The 21412-nt window shown below is 43.9% G+C and overlaps 1 protein-coding gene across 7 annotated transcripts in view; it reads left to right on the top strand.

Annotated features, from left to right (window-relative positions):
* Nucleotides 1–21412, top strand: part of LOC139540358 (non-muscle caldesmon-like) — a 55236-nt gene that overhangs the window by 17609 nt on the left and 16215 nt on the right. For 2 of the 7 annotated variants that reach the window (XM_071344137.1, XM_071344134.1), the window contains exons 1-2: nucleotides 13991–14279; nucleotides 15045–15150. In XM_071344137.1, the coding sequence (XP_071200238.1) occupies nucleotides 15077–15150 (74 nt within the window). In that variant the 5' untranslated portion in view covers nucleotides 13991–14279; nucleotides 15045–15076. Of the gene's footprint in view, nucleotides 1–13990; nucleotides 14280–14631; nucleotides 14657–15044; nucleotides 15151–21412 lie in introns of those variants that run through there. The other 5 variants (XM_071344141.1, XM_071344138.1, XM_071344139.1 and 2 more) reach the window with 3 other exon arrangements.

Below are 21412 nucleotides of genomic sequence, written 5' to 3'. Positions count from 1 at the left end.
TAGAGATTTAACAGAGTTTTTGGAAAATGTGGTCACCAAATTGTTTTCTCAAAATGATGATAAATTGCATCTGCTCTGTTCCTCAAGTAAATGTATTTTAGTTAAAATGTCAGTGGCAATTGTTAAAAGTGAACTTCTGCATATACTGTAGGTGTATGATTTGTTCAACTTTGCAATCAATGGTATTTGCTTGGCATACATTCTAAAGTGAAAAAGTGTGTAATTGGTCAAAAGGCCCTGGTCAAAAATAGTGAACTATATAGGGAATAGGGTGTCATTTGGGATTCAAGTTGTGTCTGCAGGGTTGCGCCGCCTCACCTCACAGAAGCACAGCAAATGATTTGTCACACCCTGGACATAGTTGGTCCACTGCACAGACGGTAAGCTCAACTCTGCTGCCCCTGGGAGACTGGTCACTACCCAGGAGTAACCTGGGTAACCCCTGTCCATACCACCTGCCTACCGCACCTCCCGACGCCATCCAGTGCTACTGGTGTGGGGAGTCAGGCTAGCCTGGCTCGAAGCCCCCTCCCTACCTGCCTTCGTCAGTCCCATTCCCCCCTTCCTTCCCATTGGATTCCATCATGACCAATTTCACTGTGGGCAGCTCGATGGTAAAAGATTTTGGCCTGCCTACAGTCTGTGGACCCGGCTAAGGTTCACTGTCACCCAGACGCCCGTGTCTGAGACATCAACTCCCACCTGCCAACAGTTCTGGCCTACTCTAATATTGGCACCAACGTCACTCGCATTGTCTTTAACGACATTCACTTTAGGCGATACTTGGAACTGAGGGAGGATTACACGACTCTTTTAAAAACCCTTGTTAGCACAGGGAAGAGAATAATTATCTCTGGGCATCTGCCGCGCTATCGAAGGGGTTTGGGAACGTTTCAGCCCCCACGATGCCCTAAACGAGTACCTCAAGGTACTTTGCAATAAAAAAGATTGTTTCCTTTTGTGACAAATTTGATTTGCTATGGGAGCAACCAGCGCTTTATAAAAGAGAAGGGGTTCACCCTAACCGCATGGGCTTCCAGGATTATTTCCACGTAAACGTGCAAAGCTTGACGTCAAAGATGGAGCTTCTTGATGGGTGCATGATACGAGGCCTGATATTCTGGTTCTCACGGAGACCTGGCTCAAGGGCTCTATCATGCATAAGGACATTGAAATGGCTGTTTACAACATCTTCAAGTGTGATAGCCACCTCATCCTCTTGTTCAGTCTATATATGGGAAATCGACTCTTGTGGCATCATGTTCTCTAAGTGTCACTATACACAAAAAGTTTGAGTGTCTGGTTATAGATGTGGGCTCATGCCAAATGATGCATTTGTTTGTAGCTGGGATTTACCGCCCCCCCCCCCCTGCTGCACTGGTTGATGCTGTTGATACTATTTCTGAATATTAGAATTTTTTTATGTGGTCTGAATTAGTTGTTTTCGGAGATTTTAACCCGGCTTCTGATCATTTGAAGAATATTTGTCTTGACTTTAACCTGACTCAATTCATCTCCAAACCTGCACGGATGAAGGTAAGAAATGCAGCAACTCCTTACTGATTGACCTCATTTTGACAAAGAGCCCCAAGTACTTAGTGAGTGTTGTCTTTGCTAATGACATCAGTGATCACGGTCCTATTCCAAGTATAGAGATACCATACTATTTTTTTGAGGATAAAGAAAAATACAAAATCTCCCCGTTAGTGTCTTCATGTTCTGTTATAATCTCCACCCGGTACAGCCAGAAGAGGACTGGCCACCCCTCATAGCCTGGTTCCTCTCTAGGTTTCTTCCTAGGTTTTGGCCTTTCTAGGGAGTTTTTCCTAGCCACCGTGCTTCTACACCTGCATTGCTTGCTGTTTGGGGGTTTTAGGCTGGGTTTCTGTACAGCACTTTGAGATATCAGCTGATGTACGAAGGGCTATATAAATACATTTGATTTTGATACTGTATATATTGCTCTGAGCTTTTCTTTTTCAGCTGCATGTCTATCCCTGAATTGGCTCTGGAACTTTTTTCATCTCCCACTGGGCAAAAAAGTTTAAAATTCCACGTTGTTTCCAAGTAATTTCAACCCCCCCCAAAAAAATCTACGTGATGACGTTGAATCTGTAGGCTCGCCCCCAATTTATGTGCCTTCTGTAACCTCCGGCCTCATGGCAAATGGCTCAGAAAGAAGCCCTCCCCCCCTCTTCCTCTCTCTCTCTCGCTCTCTACAGTATCCAGAGGACGGACTACCGTGTGATAGAATCATCCTACAGCAGCCATGTCTGGTGTCCATCTAAAACCTGTCCTCTGAGGAGAAATGTTATGCCATCTACAGTGCCTTCAGAAACTATTCACACCCCTTGACTTTTTCCACATTTTGTTGTGTTACAGCCTGAATTTAAAATTGATTAAATTGAGATGTGTCACTGGCCCACACACACAATACCTCATAATGTGGAATTATATATATATATTTTTTAAAGTGTTGACAAATTAATAAGAAAATGAAAAGCTAAAATGTCTTGAGTCAATAAGTATTCATCACCTTTGTATAGCAAGCCTCAATAAGTTCAGGAGTACAAATCTGCTTAACAAGTCACATAATAAGTTGCATGGACTCTGTGTGCAATAACAGTGTTTAACATGGATTTTGAATGACTACCTCATCTCTGTGCCACACACATACAATTATCTGTAAGGTCCCTCAGTCGAGCAGTGAATTTCAAACGCAGATTCAACCAAAAAGATCAGGGAGGTTTTCCAATGCCTCGCAAAGAAGTGCACCTATTGGTAGATGGGTCAAAATAGTTTAATGGCTGTGAGGAGAACACTGAGGACGATTCAACAACATTGTAGTTAATCCACAATACTAACCTAAATGACAGAGTGAAAAGAAAAAAGCCTGTATAGGATACAAACATTCCAAAACATGCATCCTGTTTGCAATAAGGCACTAAATTAAAACTGCCAGAAATATACTTTATGTCCTGAATACTAAGTGTTATGTTTGTGGCAAAACGTAACTGAGTACCACTCTTCATATTTTCAAGCATGGTGGTGGCTGAATCATGTTATGTGTATGCTTGTCATTGGTAAGGACAAGGGAGTTAAAAATGAACGGAATAGAGCTATGCACAGGCACAGGCAACCTAAAACACAAGGCCAAATGTACACTGGAGTTGCTTACCAAGACGACATTGAATGTTCCTGAGTGGCCTAGTTACAGTTTTGACTCAAATCGGCTTGAAAATCTATGTCAAGACTTGAAAATGGCTGTCTAGCAATGATCAGCAACCAACTTCACAGGGCTTGAAGAATTCTAAAAATAATAATGTGCAAATATTGCACAATCCAGGTGTGCAAAGCTCTTAGAGACTTACCCAGAAAGACTCACAGCTGTAATCGTTGCCAAGGGGGATTCTAACATGTATTGACTCAAAAATATGAATACTTAAGTAAATGAGATATTTCTGTATTTCATTTTCAATACATTTGCAAACATTTCTAAAAACATGTTTTCACTTTGTCATGATGGGGTATTGTGTGTAGATGGGTGAGCAAAAAATATATTTAATCAAATTCAGACTAACACAACAAAATGTGGCATAAGTCAAGGGGTATCAATACTTTCTGAAGGCACTGTATATGGATGTATGACCTCTGTGGCTACATGTATCTGTACAGGGTGAACTCTGAATTACTCTATGCAGAGAGATTTTATTGTCTTCTCAGTAATTATTTCTTATTTATATTGGTCTCATCCCCCACAAGCCTTTAGATCAGGGTTTAACAAACTCGGTAATGTCCTTGTTTTCCATGAAAACATACATGAAATGAGTTGCAAAATGAATAGGAAATATAGTCAAGACGTTGACAAGGTTATAAATAATGATTTTTAATCAAAATAATAATTGTGTCCTTCAAACTTTGCTTTCGTCAAAGACTCCTCCATTTGCAGCAATTACAGCCTTGCAGACCTTTGGCATTCTAGTTGTCAATTTGTTGAAGTAATTTGAAGATATTTCACCCTATGCTTCCTGAAGCACCTCCCACAAGTTGGATTGGCTTGATGGGCACTTCTTACGTACCATATGGTCAAGCTGCTCCCAGAACAGTTCAATAGGGTTGAGATCCGGTAACTGTGCAGGCCACTCCTATTATAGACAGAATACCAGCTGACTGCTTCTTCCCTAAATAGTTTTTGCATAGTTTGGAGCTGTGCTTTGGGTCATTGTCCTGTTGTAGGAGGAAATTGGCTCCAATTTAGCACCGTCCACAGGGTATGGCATGGCGTTACAAAATGGAGTGATAGCCTTCCTCCTTCAATATCCCTTTTACCCTGTACAAATCTCCCACTTTACCACCACCAAAGCACCCCCAGACCATCACATTGCCTCCAACATGCTTGACAGATGGCGTCAAACACTCCTCCAGCATATTTTCATTTTTTCTGCATCTCACGAATGTTCTTTGTGATCTGAACACCTTAAACTTAGATTTGTCTGTCCATAACACTTTTTTCCAATCTTCCTCTGTCCAGTGTCTGTGTTCTTTTGCCCATCTTAATATTTTATTTTTATTGGCCAGTCGGAGATATGACTTTTTCTTTGCAACTCTGCCTAGAAGGCCAGCATCCCGGAGTTGCCTCTTCACCGTTGACGTTGAGACTGGTGTTTTGCGGGTACTATTTAATGAAGCTGCCAGTTGAGGACTGTTTCTCAAACTAGACACTCTAATGTACTTGTCTTCTTGCTCAGTTGTGCACCGGGGCCTCCCACTCCCCTTTCTATTCTGGTTAGAGCCACTTTGCGCTGTTCTGTGAAGGGAGTAGTACACAGCGTTGTACGAGAATAGACCGACAAGTTTCAGAAGAAAGTTCTTTGTTTCTGGCCATTTTGAGCCTGTAATTGAACCCACAAATGCTGACGCTCCAGATTCTCAACTAGTATAAAGAAGGCCAGTTTTATTGCTTCTTTAATCAGAACAACAGTTTTCAGCTGTGCTAACATAATTGAAAAAGGGTTTTCTAATGATCAATTAGCCTTTTAAAATGAAAAACTTGGATTAGCTAACACGACGTGCCATTGGAACACAGGAGTGATGGTTGCTGATAATGGGCCTCTGTACGCCTATGTAGATATTCCATAAAAAATCTGCCGTTTCCAGCTACAATAGTCATTTACAACATTAACAATGTCTACACTGTATTTCTGATCAATTTTATGTTATTTTAATGGACAAAAAATGAGCTTTTCTTTCAAAAACAAGGACATTTCTAAGTGACCCCAAACTTTTGAACGGTAGTGTATATATGATGGGATGCATAGACATTATGGACAATAGTATATCTGAAGAATACGTAGGATAGAATAGTATACAGTATGTACAGCAATAGTTAAATAGGATAGTCCATGACTAGAATACAGTATATACATATGAAGTGGGTTAAAGAGTATGTAAACATTATTAAAACGACCAGTGTTCCATTATTAAAGTGACCAGTGTTACATGTCCATGTACATAGGCAGCAGCCTCTAAGGTGCGGGGTTGAATAACAGGGCGGAAGTTGGCTAGTGACAGTGACTAAAGTTCATGGCAGGGTACTGGGCGGAGGCCGGCTAGTGGTGACTATTTAACATTCTGATAGCCTTGAGATATAAGCTGTTTTTCAGTCTCTTGGGCTCAGCTTTGATGCACCTGTACTGACCTCACCTTCTGGATGGTAGCGGGGTGAACAGGCCGTGGCTCGGGTCCTTGATGATCTTTTTGGCCTTCCTATGACATTGGGTGCTGTAGATGTCCCGGAGGGCGTTGGGCAGACCACACTACCCTCTGGAGAGCCCTGTGGTTGAGGATGGTGCTGTTGCCGTACCAGGCAGTGATACAGCCCGACAGGATGCTCTCAATGGTGCATCTGTAAAAGTTTGAGGGTCTTAGGGGCCAAGCTGAATTTCTTCAGCCTGCTGAGGTTGAAGAGGGGTTGTTGCAACTTCTTCATGACACTCTCTGTGTGGGTGAACCATTTCAGATTATCAGTGATGTGTACGCCGAGGAACTTGAAGCTTTTGAACTTCTCCACTGTGGCCCCGTCGATGTGGACGGGGGCGTTCTCCCTCTGCTGTCTCCTGAGTCCACGATCAGCTCCTTCGTTTTGTTGATACTGAGTGAGAGGGTTCTCACCTCTACCTGTGTCGTCTGCAAACTTGATGAATTAGTTGGAGACGTGCGTGTCCACGCAGTCATGGGTAAACAGAGAGTACAGGAGGGGGCTGAGCACGCACCCTTGTAGGGGCCCTGTGTTGAGGATCAGCGTAGTGGAGGTGTTGCTGCCTAGCTTCACCACCTGGCAGCGGCAGGTCAGGAAGTCCAGGACCCAGTTGCACAGGGCAGGGATCAGACCCGGGGCCCCAAGCTTAACGATGAGCTTGGAGGGTACAATGGTGTTGAAGAATGAGCTGTAGTCTATGTCATTCTTACATAGGCATTCCTCTTGTCCAGATGGGATTGTGCAGTGGGATGGCGATTGCATCATCTGTGGATCTATTGGGGAGGTATGCAAATTGCAGTGGGTCTAGGGTGTCGGGTAAGCTGGTCGGGTAGTCAATGTCAACTCATTGCCTAACGCAACGTCAACTCATTGCCTAATATGTCGGGTGGTCAATGTCTACTCATTGCCTAATGCTAGCTTGCATACTTGAATTATCTTTATCGAGCCAGATAACATTTTAATAGGCTAATTCTATAGTCTTATAATGGGTCACTTGTGAGGTATACAGTGCATTCGAGAAAGTATTCAGACCCCTGGACTTTTACCACATTTTGTTACATTACAGCCTTGTTCTAAAATTGATTAAATAAATAAAAAAGCTCATCAATCTGCACACAATACCCCATAATGACAAAGTGAAAACAGGTTTTTAGCAAATGCAAATGTATTAAACATAAACTGAAATATCACATTTACATAAGTATTCAGACCCTTTGCTGTGAGACTTGAAATTGAACTCACGTGCATCCTGTTTCCATTGATCATCCTTGAGTGTTTCTACAACTTGATTGGAGTCCACCTGTGGTAAATTCAATTGATTGCACATGATTTGGAAAGGCACACACCTGTCTGTATAAAGGTCCTACAGTTGACAATGCATGTCAGAGCAAAAACCAAGACATGAGGTCGAAGGAATTGTCCGTAGAGCTCTGAGACAGGATTGTGTCGAGGCACAGATCTGGGGAACGGTACCAAAAAAATATCTGCAGCATTGAAGGTTCCCAAGAACACAGTGGCCTCCATCATTCTTAAATGGAAGAAGTTTGGAACCACCAACTCTTCCTAGAGCTGGCCACCCTGCCAAACTGAGCAATCTGGGGAGAAGGGCCTTGGTCAGGGAGGTGACCAAGAACCCGATGCTCACTCTGACAGAGCTCCAGAGTTCCTCTGTGGAGATGGTTGTCCTTCCCATCTCTGCAGCACTCCACCAATCAGGCCTTTATGGTAGAGTGGCCAGATGGAAGCCATTCCTCGGTAAAAGGCACATGACAGCCCGTTTGGAGTTTGCCAAAAGGGACCTAAAGGACTCTCAGACCATGAGAAACAAGATTCTTTAGTCTGATGAAACCAAGATTGAACTCTTTGGTCTGAATGCCAAGCGTCACGTCTGGAGGAAACCTGGCACCATCCGTACGGTGAAGCATGGTGGTGGCAGCATCTTGCTCTGGGGATGTGTTTCAGCGGCAGGGAATGGGAGACTAGTCAGGATCAAGGGAAAGATGAACGGAACAAAGTACAGAGAGATCCTTGATGAAAACCTGCTCCAGAGCACAGGACAACGACCCTAAGCACACAGCCAAGACAATGCAGGAATGGCTACGGGACAAGTCTCTGAATGTCCTTGAGTGGCCCAGCCAGAGCCCGGACTTGAACCCAATCAAACATCTCTTCTGCAGAGAAGAATGGGAGAAACTCCCCAAATACAGGTTTGCCAAGCTTGTAGCATCATACCCAAGAATACTTAATGTTTGATACCTCACAAGCGACCCATTATAAGACTATAGAATTAGCCTATTAAAATGTTATCTGGCTCGATAAAGATAATTCAAGTATGCAAGCTAGCATTAGGCAATGAGTTGACATTGACCACCTGACATATTAGGCAATGAGTTGACGTTGCGTTAGGCAATGAGTTGACATTGACTACCCGACCAGCTTACCCGACACCCTAGACCCACTGCAATTTGCATACCTCCCCAATAGATCCACAGATGATGCAATCGCCATCCCACTGCACACTGCACTATCCCATCTGGACAAGAGGAATGCCTATGTAAGAATGACATAGACTACAGCTCATTCTTCAACACCATTGTACCCTCCAAGCTCATCGTTAAGCTTGGGGCCCCGGGTCTGATCCCTGCCCTGTGCAACTGGGTCCTGGACTTCCTGACCTGCCGCTGCCAGGTGGTGAAGGTAGGCAGCAACACATCCACTAGGCTGATCCTCAACACAGGGGCCCTACAAGGGTGCGTGCTCAGCCCCCTCCTGTAATCACTGCCAAAGGTGCTTCAACAAATTACTGAGTAAATGGTCTGAATACTTATGTAAATGTGATATTTCAGTTATTTTTTGTTATGTACACTGTACATTTGCAAAAACTTCAAAAAATCTCTTTGCTTTTTCATTTTGGGGTATTATGTGTAGATTGATGGGGGGGGGGGGGAATTATCTATTTCAGAATAAGGCTGTAACGTCCGAATGCACCGTATACACTGAGTTTACAAACATTAGGAACACCTGCTCTTTCCATGACATAGAATGACCAGGTGAATTCAGGTGAAAGCCATGATCCCCTATTGGTGTAACCTGTTAAATCCACTTCAATTAGTGTAGATGAAGGGGGGGAAGACCGGTTAAAGAAGGATTGTGTTTGTGTGCCATTGAGGTTTAATGGTAAAACAAAATATTTAAGTGCCTTTGAACGGGGTATGGTAGTAGGTGCCAGGCGCACCAGTTTAAGTGTGTCAAGAACTGCAACGCTGCTGGGTTTTTCACGCTCAACACTTTCCTGTTTCAATCAAGAGTGGTCCACCACCCAAAGGACATCCAGCCAACTAAACTGTGGGAAACATTGGAGTCAACATTGGCCAGCATCACTGTGGAACGCTTTCGACGCCTTGTAGAGTCCATGCCCCGATGACTTTAGGCTGTTCTGATGGCAAAATGGGGTGCAACTCAATATTAGGAAGGTGTAATATTACACATCTCCCAGCCTCCAGTTGACTCGATGGAAGATCAGTCAACTTCTCGTGAATCTTTGTTTTCATTTCAACAACTTTCAACGTGATGTGTTGGATGCCTTGCTTAAGATTGAGGTAAGTCTGATTTGAGTCAGTAGCCATGTTTCCATCCAGCTGGCAACAGATTTTCTGCATAAAAACATTTTCCCATTAGAGAAGTATTTCCATCAAATTGAGGCTGTGCCGTGCTGACGTAGTGCACATAAAAATAGCTTTTGCCGTTAAATTGCCATGGGCCAAGTAAAAAATACAAGTCATCGCACTGGTTTAGACATTGTCAATGCTCTCAAACATTGGATTTATATTCAGTTATTGTTATTTTGAGAGATAATGTACAGACAGACTGAACACTAAGTATATCTTCAATGTTGCTTTCTGTAGGGGAGTCAAAAACACTGTCAGAACTATCACCTTGTTCAACTAACATTTGGTTTCAAAAGGTTGCGCTCTGGCAAATATACACTTGAGTTTGATATGTTGAAGTGGTTACAGGCCTCTTCCGGACTGCTCTGGTTTTTACGCCTCTGTTACTGTATATGGTGTTGGTCATTGTGAAATCTAAACCAGAATACACTAGTGCCCTGCTGTAATGCATTGTGCTGTCCTTGTGGCCCCCTCTTTAGATCAGATATCATAGATAAAACATGTAATGGGACTGCAGCACTGAAGTAGACCATCTATAACTGGGTAGACATCCTACATTACCATATAAGGCTAAGTTGAAAAGGCCCACTCCTTCAAAAACAACAAAATGCCAGTGCCACTGCTTGGTTTGCTAAAAGGCTGATCGCTATGGATGCTGAGATTGGTGTGATTTCATAAACCTTCGCTGTTCAGTCCTGTCACTCCTCTCTGAACACATATTTCACCACTGGAATTTAAAGTTGTCGCTTGTCAACATGAGTAGGGACAGCAAACAAGGGGGCGGAATAGGCGGTCATATGAAGAGTGACGATAAGTCAAATGACCCACAAATGACCCCGAGCTCACACAGGGGCGATTTTAGTATGTACACCTTGGGGTGGGGGCAAACAAAACAAAAAAAATTGCAGATGAATGCCAGCAAAGCCACTACGCAACACAACACTACATATTTCAATGAAATGACGTTGAACCAATGTGGAATAGACGTTGAGTTGATGTCTGTGCCCAGTGGGTTCTCTGATTCTGCTGCGACTATTTCTGTCTCCAGTACTAGAATCTTACAGATCTCTTGGGTACATTAAACAGTCATGTGGATCTATTTGTTTATAAATTGCTCTTAGATATACTCAAACTGCAGCACTGGATTCACTGATATGCTTACATTGTCTGGAAAGAAATCCCAGCATGAAATTTTCCAGAGCTTTGTGTTCTAATTGAACAGATGCAAGTAGCACCTCCCCATTTGACTCCGTTTCAAAAACTTTTCTTCATACTAAACACTACCCAGGCCACACAAGAGGGACAGCTGGGAAAGGAAGTGCCCCCAGTGAAACAGTGAAAGAAGGCTTGCTCGCTCTGTTGGCTTTGCCTGTCTTTGTGATTGTCTCCACCCCCCTCCAGGTGTCACCCATCTTCCCCTGTGTATTTATACCTGTGTTTTCTGTCTGTCTGTGACAGTTTGTCTTGTATGTTCAAGTCAACCGAGCGGGTTGTGTCTCAGCGCCTGCTTTTTCCAGTCTCTCTTTTCTCGCCCTCCCGGTTTTGACCCTTGCCTGTCCTGAGTCGGAGCCCGCCTGCCTCCCGACTGCCCCCTCTGGATTACCAATCTCTATCTTACCGTGAGCCTGCCTGCCGTCCGGTACCGTTGCCCCACCTCTGGTTTTCTGACCCCTGCCTGCCTTGACCTGTCCATTGCCTGCCCCTGTTTGGAACATTAAACTATTGTTTATTCGACATGGTCTGCATCTGGGTCTTCCCTTCATACCTGATAGCTTTTCCATGTAACAAGCTGTAACTGCACTAACTGTACTATTGAGTATGTACTATGCTTATTGGTCATAGTATGAAAAGTTAGTATGCCTCAAGATCCTGAATGTCGTACTAAATTCACCAAAATACGAAGTATACAAGCAGTGGACACTTTCTGTGCTTTTAAGGCCCATAATGGCATTTTCAGAAAATGGACGTGGCTTCGCCAAGTTTTCAGATTTGAAGTAAATGGCAGAAAATTTGCAGCCGACCATAACAGGTTGTGATTACCTTATTTGTCTATGCTATTAGAACTCTTTGAAGGTAACGGATGGAATTTGATAAATTAGCTACTACTAAGGACAACACAGCTTTGAAGATACAATACCACTAAGGAATAAGTGTCCATTTATTTCCAGTGTTGTGGTTCTGGCATTACCAACGCTTGGCTGGTCTATTCATGTCAGAAGTACACACGTACTCCAGCTGAGTAATTCAATGAAAGGCTGAAGGCGCTAGCCCACAAATCCCTTCTTTCAGCATCTGTTTATTCCTCGCCGACTACTCTGTTATCGTATCTGCCAATCGAGTCTCTTCCCAGTGGAAGCAGACCTCTCTCTGAACAACACGACCTCCAATGAACAGCCTAAGTCAGTCACTTACGGACGTGGAATCGTCAAATTTGTACGTCAAATAGTGTTCAGCTATTATTGTGATGTTTAATTTAAGAAATGTCAATGCTCTGACAGATCTCGGTTCAAATCAAATTGTATTAGTCACATGCGCTGAATACAACAGGTGTAGACCGTACAGTGAAATGCTTACTTACGCGCCCATAAACAATGCAGTTATAAAAAATATGGATAAGAAAAAGAAAGAAAAAAAGTACCAAGTAATTAAAGAGCAGCAGTAAAATAACAATAGGGAGACTATATACAGGGGGGTACCGGTACAGAGTCAATGTGCGGAGGCACCGGTTAGTTGAGGTAATATGTACATGAAGGTAGAGTTATTAAAGTGACTATGCATAGATGTTAACAACATAGAGTAGCAGCGGTGTAAAAGAAGGGGAGGGGGGGGGGGGCAATGCAAATATTCTGAGTAGCCATTTGATTAGGTGTTCAGGAGTCTTATGGCTTGGGGGTAGAAGCTGTTTAGAAGCATCTTGGACCTAGACTTGGCGCTCCGGTACCGCTTGCCGTGCGGTAGCAGTGAGAACAGTCTATGACCAGGGTGGCTGGAGTCTTTGACAATTTTTAGGGCCTTCCTCTGACACCGCCTGGTATAGAGGTCCTGGATGGCAGGAAGCTTGGCCCCAGTGATGTACTGGACCGTTCGCACTACCCTCTGTAGTGCCTTGCGGTCGGATTCCCGAGCAGTTGCCATACCAGACGGTGATGCAACCGGTCACGATGCTCTCGATGGTGCAGCTGTAGAACCTTTTGAGGATCTGAGGACCCATGCCAAATCTTTTCAGTCTCCTGAGGAGGAATAGGTATTGTCATGCCCTCTTCACAACTGTCTTGGTGTGCATGGACCATGTTAGTTTGTTGGTGATGTTGACACCAATGAACTTGAAGCTCTCAACCTGCTCCACTGCAGCCCCGTCGATGAGAATGCTCGGTCCTCTTTTTCCTGCATTCCACAATCATCTCCTTTGTCTTGATTCACGTTGAGGGAGAGGTTGTTGTCCTGGCACCACACGGAAAGGTCTCTGACCTCCTCCCTATAAGCTGTCTCGTCGTTGTCGGTGATCTGGCCTACCACTGTTGTGTTGTCTGCAAACTTAATGATGGTGTTGGAGTCGTGCCTGGAGCTCTATCAGCCAGCCAGTAAGAGTTTTGTCATGTGTAAGTTGTAAGGTTTTTACAGGCTTACAGTGTTACATAATAGACTGCACTTCACTAAATGACCCCCTGGCCTGCCTGGCTATAACAGCCTAAATACAGATTTATTATTACGAACTAACACCGTGTTTTATAGATATTTAGTAAATGTGCTTTGGCAGAGATACCCATTGTAATATGATCTCTTTAATATCTTTTGTTATTTACGTCTACGATATGTAACGCATTTTCAGATGCTCTTTTCCCCCCTTTCTGGCGAGATAAGTGTGTTCATGATGAGAAAAATAGATACCCACACACTTTTGAAAAGTTGAAAAAGTCCAAAACCAAGGCTGTAAATGCTCAAATATTTCTGTTTGTTTTTCTTTCTCATAATGACATAATGGCATTATGTGAATGCCATAGACAATGGCTTCTGCAGCACAGAGGGAGAGGGAGAGGGAAGGAAGGAAGTGGATCGAGGGAATACCATCTGCAACACTGCATAGTACTGTCCTGGGGCCGTACAGTATCTTCTTGGCATGTTTGTGTCTTTCCTGTCTCTGACCCTACCCTGGTCCACTCTATGGGCTGGAAAATAAGTTGCTGGGTAGTTTTGGCCACTCAGAGGAAGTGAAGGCCTCTGGTTTAATGCAAGAAACAATCTAGGAGACTGCCTGCCTGCTTGCCTGCCTGCCTGCCTGCTTGGCTGCCTGCCTGACTGCCTTTAACACCATATTCCAACCAGCGCTGCTGAGTTTAGCTAACCAGTGACAGCTCTGTAAACACAAGCAGGCTAAAAGGAAAATGTAGATACTGTAGGAGGGAGGTAGAGAATGGCGAGAGAGGGAGAGAGAGAGAGAAAGGTGGAGGGAAAGCGGGGTTGAGAGAGGCAGAGATGGAAACAAAAAAATAGAAAAAAGAGGGGGATAGACAGAGAGCGAGAGGGAGAGAGAGACATCAGGAGCGTGTGAAAAGAAGGAGAAGGCAAAACAAGAGAAAATAGTTTGAGGAAGATAGTCTGCACGAGAAGGAGAGAGGAGGAGAGAGTGAGAAAGAGGGAGGGAGGGAGCAAGAGAGTAAGGAGGGAGGGAGGCTGAGCAAGAGAGAGGCTTTGCCTTTTCTGGTAGTTATAGTTGCTGAAAGACCAAGCAGGAATTCTTTGTGCTGTAGCAGAGAGAGCTGAGATATAAACCAGATTGTGGAGTTGATATACTGAGAGAGGAGGGAGTGCTGCCCATGGACTAAACCTAAGCGTCGCTACTCACTACAGCTAAGGTATTGTATAGCTATGGGATTTTTGCCGACTATTCAGTAGCCCATAGAGAGCCAGGGAAAGTTATAATGCTGAGTGTTGAATGTTTCTTGGGTGGTCCTACTTCGAGTCATGTCCAGTGAATGTTAGTGTGTTTCTGTGTTGACTGGGGAGCTTATCTTGTGTTTGGTCTTTACTTTGTGCCTGTTTTGTTTGGTAGCGTTTCCATCCCAGTTAGCCTAGTTAGTCCCAGAGAATTGTGATTGGAATGATGATGAGGATGATGATGATTAGGATATTTCATCATATTTATATATTATATTATTTACATATTTCTATTTCTATATATTTATTTATGATATTTCTTGCGGCTTTAGGTGTGACAACTAAGAGCTCTGATGTAAGAAAAGCAGGGGTTGGTTATACCGCAGCAGTTTTAAGTTCCCAAATGTTTGTGCAGGTCTTTACGGTGTCATGCTACTTAATGTGAATGAGTTACAAGCACTTAATCACCAATGATGTCACTGTCAGGGTTCTTCTGATGTAAGGTCAAAGGTTATGTCATTTGACTTCAAAAGAGATACAGGAGTTAAACATATTGAAAGTGTTGAGGCTACATTTGGCATACACACACTACAGACAGGGTATTTTCCCTCACGGCATCAATGGAAACTTTTTTGCACGTCCTCATTTCAGCCTACTGACCTCTGTACAAAGTCACCGGCATAGAAGTTGTGTAAATGTGTGTAATGATGTTAAACTTACCAGTCTGTGTTGGTTTCTTTCAGTCTGAACACAGAAGAAACGCTCTCAGGCCACCATGGATGACGACTTCGACCAGCGCATGGAATTGAGGAGGCAGAGGCGCGAGCAAATGCGTCTAGAGGCAGAGAAGTGAGTGACCTGTCTGTCTAACACGCACACACACAGACACACGCATTTACACACACACACACACACACGCACACACGCACACACACACACACACACACAGACACACGCATTTACACACACACGCGCACGTACACACACACACGCATTTACACACACACATTTACACACACACACACACACACACACACACACACACACACACACACACACACACACACACACACACACACACACACACACACACACACACACACATTCCACTGACGGTCTACACCTGTTGTTTACGAAGTATTTGACAAATAAAATGTGATTTGATCTAATATGGTGGATGAGTGAATGAGCTTTAAGCCCAAATGTGTGCTATCCTCCAGTTAAGCCCATTGCCTCATCTGAACCCAGTAAGAGTTCTCTGATCTCTTTGCCAAATTCATCCTTCTCACTGGGCATTTTTACTGGTAAACCTCAGTCAGTATTTATTGTATCTATCTCCATGCAGGTACACTTGTACGCACACACAGGATAACATGAGAAGTCATCCCAGACAGCTTTGGGCCCGTCTCCTATCCCCTGACACCAATCTGATTTGTTAGTTTCAGTGGTGTCCAATTCTATTCGAAACCTGACCGTTTGACTGACTGACTTACTGCACACAAACAAACAAACGCTATAAATGTTCTATTTTGGCAGTGGATTTGTTTTTGGCTCCTAGAGGCTTCCGTTCTTCAGATTGTAGGGTTGCTCATCTCTCCTTGCTTGCTATAGGGTACTGTTGTTTGTTTTGTATGGGCAACCATCACTCTACATCATCCTAAGTCATTCTAACTTGAACAGATGCAGGCTTGCCTAGATGTCCATTTTGTTCTGTGTCGCCATCGGCAGTCAATTAATCGATTCTGCTTATGATTAAACCTAACGTATTCCGTTACACTTTCCATTGTTTAGGAAATCTGGTTTTACTGTGAATATTTACGTTTGCTATAATCTGACATTCAGAAACATAAGTGGTTTTGTCATGCTCATGAATGCAGTATTATGGATGTTTTATTGAATGAGACTGTCGAGGCCTTGGTATGCAGAGTGTTTACATTGTGCAGAGTCATGAGGCACTTTCCCTTCCTCCTGTACCTCCCAAAGTCCAGCAGCCATATATGGGCTGATAATGGATAATAACAGATAATGACCAGTTGTGCTTGTACAATTTGAGTGTGTGTACCGTGTGTGTGTGCGTGGATGTGTTAGCACCTTTTTTTCTAAGAGTGTACAATCTAGAACCTAAAAAGGTTCTTCGGCTGTCCCCATAGGAGAACCCTTTGAAGAACTCCTTTTGGTTCCAGGTAGAACCCATTTGAGTTCCATGTAAAACCCTTTACACAGAGGGTTCTACATGGAACCCAAACTAGTTCTATCTGGAACAAAAAAGGTTCTAAGCTGGAACCAAAAAGGGTTCTCCTATGGAGACTGCCAAAGAATCCTTTCTGGAACCATTTGTTCAAAAAATGTATCCAAGCACGTGTGTGAGTGTATGTGTGAAAGCACAGTATATGTACTGTAATTGTTTCTGTCTTTTGTCTGAGCGTATCCATGTGTTGCCCAGCAGGCCCTGCGCAGTAGACAGACACAGACAGAAGACTTGGATGTAGCGGCAGGCTGAAGTGATGACTGCTTAATGAGCTCTATTGCTTTGCTCATTTATTAGTGAACAGATTGGCTGGGCTGTTTGGAGAGCGCAGGCCTCCGTCTGTGTTTGTTTGTGTGTGTGTGTGTGTGTGCGCGCGTCTCCGGTCTGCAGTTTAGCTCTGCCCCCTGTCAGAGCTCACTCCTGTGGGTCTGGGATGCAGCCGCTCAGCTCCTCTCCTGCTGACCGTACAGGACAATGCTGACAGAGACCAGATGATACCCAGCTCACCCCGGGGGCGGCAGGTATCCTAGTGGTTAGAGCGTTGGGCCAGTAACTGAAAGGTTGCTGGATCGAATCCCCGAGCTGACAAGGTAGAAATCAGTCGGCAGTTCCCCGGTAGACCGTCATTGTCAGTAAGAATTTGTTCTTAACTGACTTGCCTAGTTAAATAAAGTAAACAAATAAAAATAAAACCTTTTCTTATATAGAAACTGATTGTAATGTCCTATGTACAACAGTGCATGTTGGCGTAGTCTGCTGGATTGTTAGCTTCTTTCCTGTATAGTCGTGCCCAGGGCATCCAACTGATTGGTTAACTTAAGGCTCTAGAGTCAGATATTAGGCCTCTCTGGCAAACGCTACTATGTTTGTTGTTCAGTTGGTTCATGATGACGACCGCATGTAGAGTAGATTCTTTAGCCCAAATGCATTTGAAATACTACAAAATGCTAAAATCTCTTCAGCTCTGTTGCCCCTATTACCCGGGGACGAAGTTCAACAGACAGAAAGGGGATGGTGGGAAGACCTGGCACTCGAGCCAAAGTATGCGGTAGAAAAAAAAGGGCTATGAGTTAGAGATCGAGGGAATAAGTTTACTGTTAGCAGACATTGCCCAGGCACCACAGCCAGCAACTAGCCTGTGTGTGTGGAATTGAAGGGTGAGTGCAATCGTTCCCAGACAGAGTCACGAATTACTGCAATGCATCATCTAAGCTGCCACTGTGACCACGCCTAAATGTCAGTTTGGATCTAGAGGCTTTCGTCCAGCGAAGAGGAATGGTTCTATTGCTCAGCAGGAAGCACCGCCAGTGTGTGTGTGTGTGTGTGTGTGTGTGTGTGTGTGTGTGTGTGTGTGTGTGTGTGTGTGTGTGTGTGTGTGTGTGTGTGTGTGTGTGAGGGAGAGAGAAAGAATAGAAAGGGTGCAGAGAAAGCGAGCGATCCTGTAGTTTAGCTGTGAGTTTGGCCACCATAATGCGGCGGTGTTCTGCAATCGCGGAGTGTGAAAACGTCTGTAGTGCCGCGCGTGTGCTGGACTGATCAAACGGAAACGTTCGTTGGAGTTGATGTCTTCAAAATCCCGGCCTCTCTGCAGAGTAAAGAACGGATTTGTCACATTGCAGTCTGTCTTTATACTGTAGACTTGGTTTAAAACATGTCCAGAAGAGACCAAGTATTCCCAATTGGAGCGTGAGTATCAATCTAAAAGTGTAGAATAGGCTGTAAATGACAGCATTTGTATTGTTGGGTACAGGAGACTGTGAGAAGTGATCACTTTATAGGGCACTCTCGGTTTTATGAAGGAGATAACGATTGTTTGTTTGCTCATGGATGAAACTACAGCCCATTACATGTACTGTATCTTCAGTATTATCTGAAGTCCCATCAGCCCCTGCTCTGACTGTGGTCTGAAGGGCGGGCCTGCAGTTTTCTCACAGTCCGGCTCCTGCCCTGCATTTCCTGTGCAGCCTCACACACACAGAGCCTCGCTGCAGCGCGGCCTGGGCCCGAGGACACGTTGAGGACGCTGGAATGTTTTGTCTGCTGTTTTTATTTCAGAGCTGACAAATCAAATCAAATCAAGTTTATTTTATATAGCCCTTCGTACATCAGCTAATATCTCGAAGTGCTGTACAGACACCCAGCCTAAGACAACTTGAGTCTCTCTCTCTTTCTCTTTCTCTCTCTCCCCCCCAATTGTTATAATCTGTAACATATCAACATGAGTATGTACAGTATGATTGTGTTCTTGAAGAGAAATACTGATGGTTCTCTCATCTCTGAGCAACCTTTGTCATTCGGAAAACCTGCGCACTTCCTCTCCTCCCCAGCATCTGTAAATCATTGAGTGTGACCAAAAGTGACCAAAAGTATGTGGACACCTGCTCGTCGAACATCTCATTCCAAAATCGTGGGCATTAATGTGGAGTTTCACTCATGCTGCCAAATATACCCTCGTAAAACTGACTATCCTACCCATCCTTGACATCCAACACTCTACTCAGCAAACTGGATGCAGTCTATCACAGTGCCATCCGTTTTGTCACCAAAGCCCCATATACTACCCACCACTGCGACCTGTATGCTCTCGTTGGCTGGCCCTCACTACATATTCGTCGCCAAACCCACTGGCTCCAGGTCATCTATAAGGTCTGTGAGAGCCAGAAATCTTGCTTGTTTGTAGGTGACCAAATACTTATTTCCACCATAATTTGCAAATAAATTCATAAAAAATCCTACAATGTGATTTTCTGGATTTTTCTTTCTCATTTTGTCTGTCATAGTTGAAGTGTACCTATGATGAAAATTACAGGCCTCTCTCATCTTTGTAAGTGGGAGAACTTGCACAATTGGTGGCTGACTAAATACTTTTTTGCCCCACTGTATACACATAGTGTACAAAACATGCTCTTTCCATGACATAGACTGACCAGGTAAATCCAGGTGAAAGCTGTTAAATCCACTTTAATCGGTGTATATGAAGCCTTGAGACAAAGATTGTGTATGTGTGCTATTCAGAGGGTGAATGGGTAATACAAAAGATTTCAGTGCCTTTGAACGGTGTATGGTAGTAGGTGTCAGGTGCACCATTTTGAGTTTTCTGAGGGCAAAAGGGAGGGTGCAACTCAATATTAGGAAGGTGTTCCTAATGTTTTTTCCACTCAGTGTATGTAAGTATTCGTTAAGTATTCAGACCCATTGACTTTTTCCACATTTTGTTACGTTACAGCCTTATTCTAAAATGTATTCAATAAAAAAAATCCTCATCAATCTACACACAATACAGCATAATGACAAAGTGAAAACATGTTTTTAGACATTTTTCCTGATTTATTACAAATAAAAAAACAGAAATAACTTTCTAAAACTTGATTGCAGTCCACCTGTAAATTGAATTGATTGCACATGATTTGGAAAGGCACAGACCTGTCTATATAAGGTCTCACAGTTGACAGTGCATGTCAGAGCAAAAACCAAGCCATGAGATAGAAGGAATTGTCTGTAGAGCTCAGAGACAGGATTGTGTCAAGGCACAGATCTGGGGAAGGGTAGCAAAATATTTCTACAGTATTGAAGGTCCCCAAGAACAGTGTGGCCTCCATCATTCTTAAATGGAAGAAGTTTGGAACCACCGAGACTCTTCCTAGAGATGGCCGCCCGTTCAAACTGAGCAATTGGTGGAGAAGGGCCTTGGTCAGGAAGGTGACCAAGAATCCGATGGTCACTGACAGAGCTCCAGAGTTCATCTGTGGACATGGGAGAACCTTCCAGAAGGACAACCATCTCTGCAGCACTCCACCAATCAGGCCTTTATGGTAGAGTGGCCAGATGTACACCATTCCTCAGTAAAAGGCACATGACAGCCCACTTGGGGTTTGCCAAAAGGCACCTAAAGGACTCTCAGACCATGAGAAACAAGATTCTCTAGTCTGATGAAACTGAGATTGAACTCGTTGGTCTGAATGGCAAGCGTCATGTCTGGAGGAAACCTGGCACCATCCTTACGGTGAAGCATGGGGTGGTAGCATCATGCTGTGGGGATGTTTTTCAGTGGCAGGGACTGGGAGACTAGTCAGGATTGAGGGAAAGATGAATGGAGCAATGTACAGAGAAATTCTTGATGAAACTGCTCCAGAGCGTTCAGGACCTCAGACTGGGGCAAAGCATACAGCCAAGACAGCTAAGCATACAGCCAAGACAACACAGGAGTGGCTTCGGGACAAGTCTCTGAATGTCCTTGAGTGTCCCAGCCAGACCCCGGACTTGAACCCAATCGAACATCAATCAAATGTATTTATAAAGGCCTTTTTACATCAGCCGATGTCACAAAGTTCTATACAGAAACCCAGCTTTAAACCCCAAACAGCAAACAATGCAGATGTAGAAGCTTGGCGGCTTGGAAAAACTGCCTAGAAAGGCAGGAACCTAGGAAGAAACCTAGAGAGGAACCAGGCTCTGAGGGGTGGCCAGTCCTCTTCTGGCTGTTCCTTTTTGAGATTATAACAGCACATGGCCAAGATGTTCAAATGTTCAGAGATGACCAGCAGGGTCAAATAATAATAATAATAATCACAGTGGTTGTAGAGGGTGCAACAGGTCCGCACCTCAGGAGTAAATAAATGTAAGTTGGCTTTTCATAACCGAACATCTCTGGATAGACCTGAAAATATCTGTGCAGCGACACTCCCCATCTAACCTGACAGAGCTTGAGAGGATCTACAGAGAAGAATGGGAGAAACTCTCCAAATACAGGTGTCCCAAGCTTGTAGCGTTATACCCAAGAAGACTCGAGGCTGTAATCGCTGCCAAAGGTGCTTCAACAAAGTACTGAGTAAAGGGTCTGAATACTTATGTAAATGTGATATT

Source organism: Salvelinus alpinus, chromosome 15, assembly GCF_045679555.1.
Source record: "Salvelinus alpinus chromosome 15, SLU_Salpinus.1, whole genome shotgun sequence".
In the NCBI taxonomy this organism is placed as follows: domain Eukaryota; kingdom Metazoa; phylum Chordata; class Actinopteri; order Salmoniformes; family Salmonidae; genus Salvelinus; species Salvelinus alpinus.
This window is presented reverse-complemented; position numbering and strand designations above follow the sequence as displayed.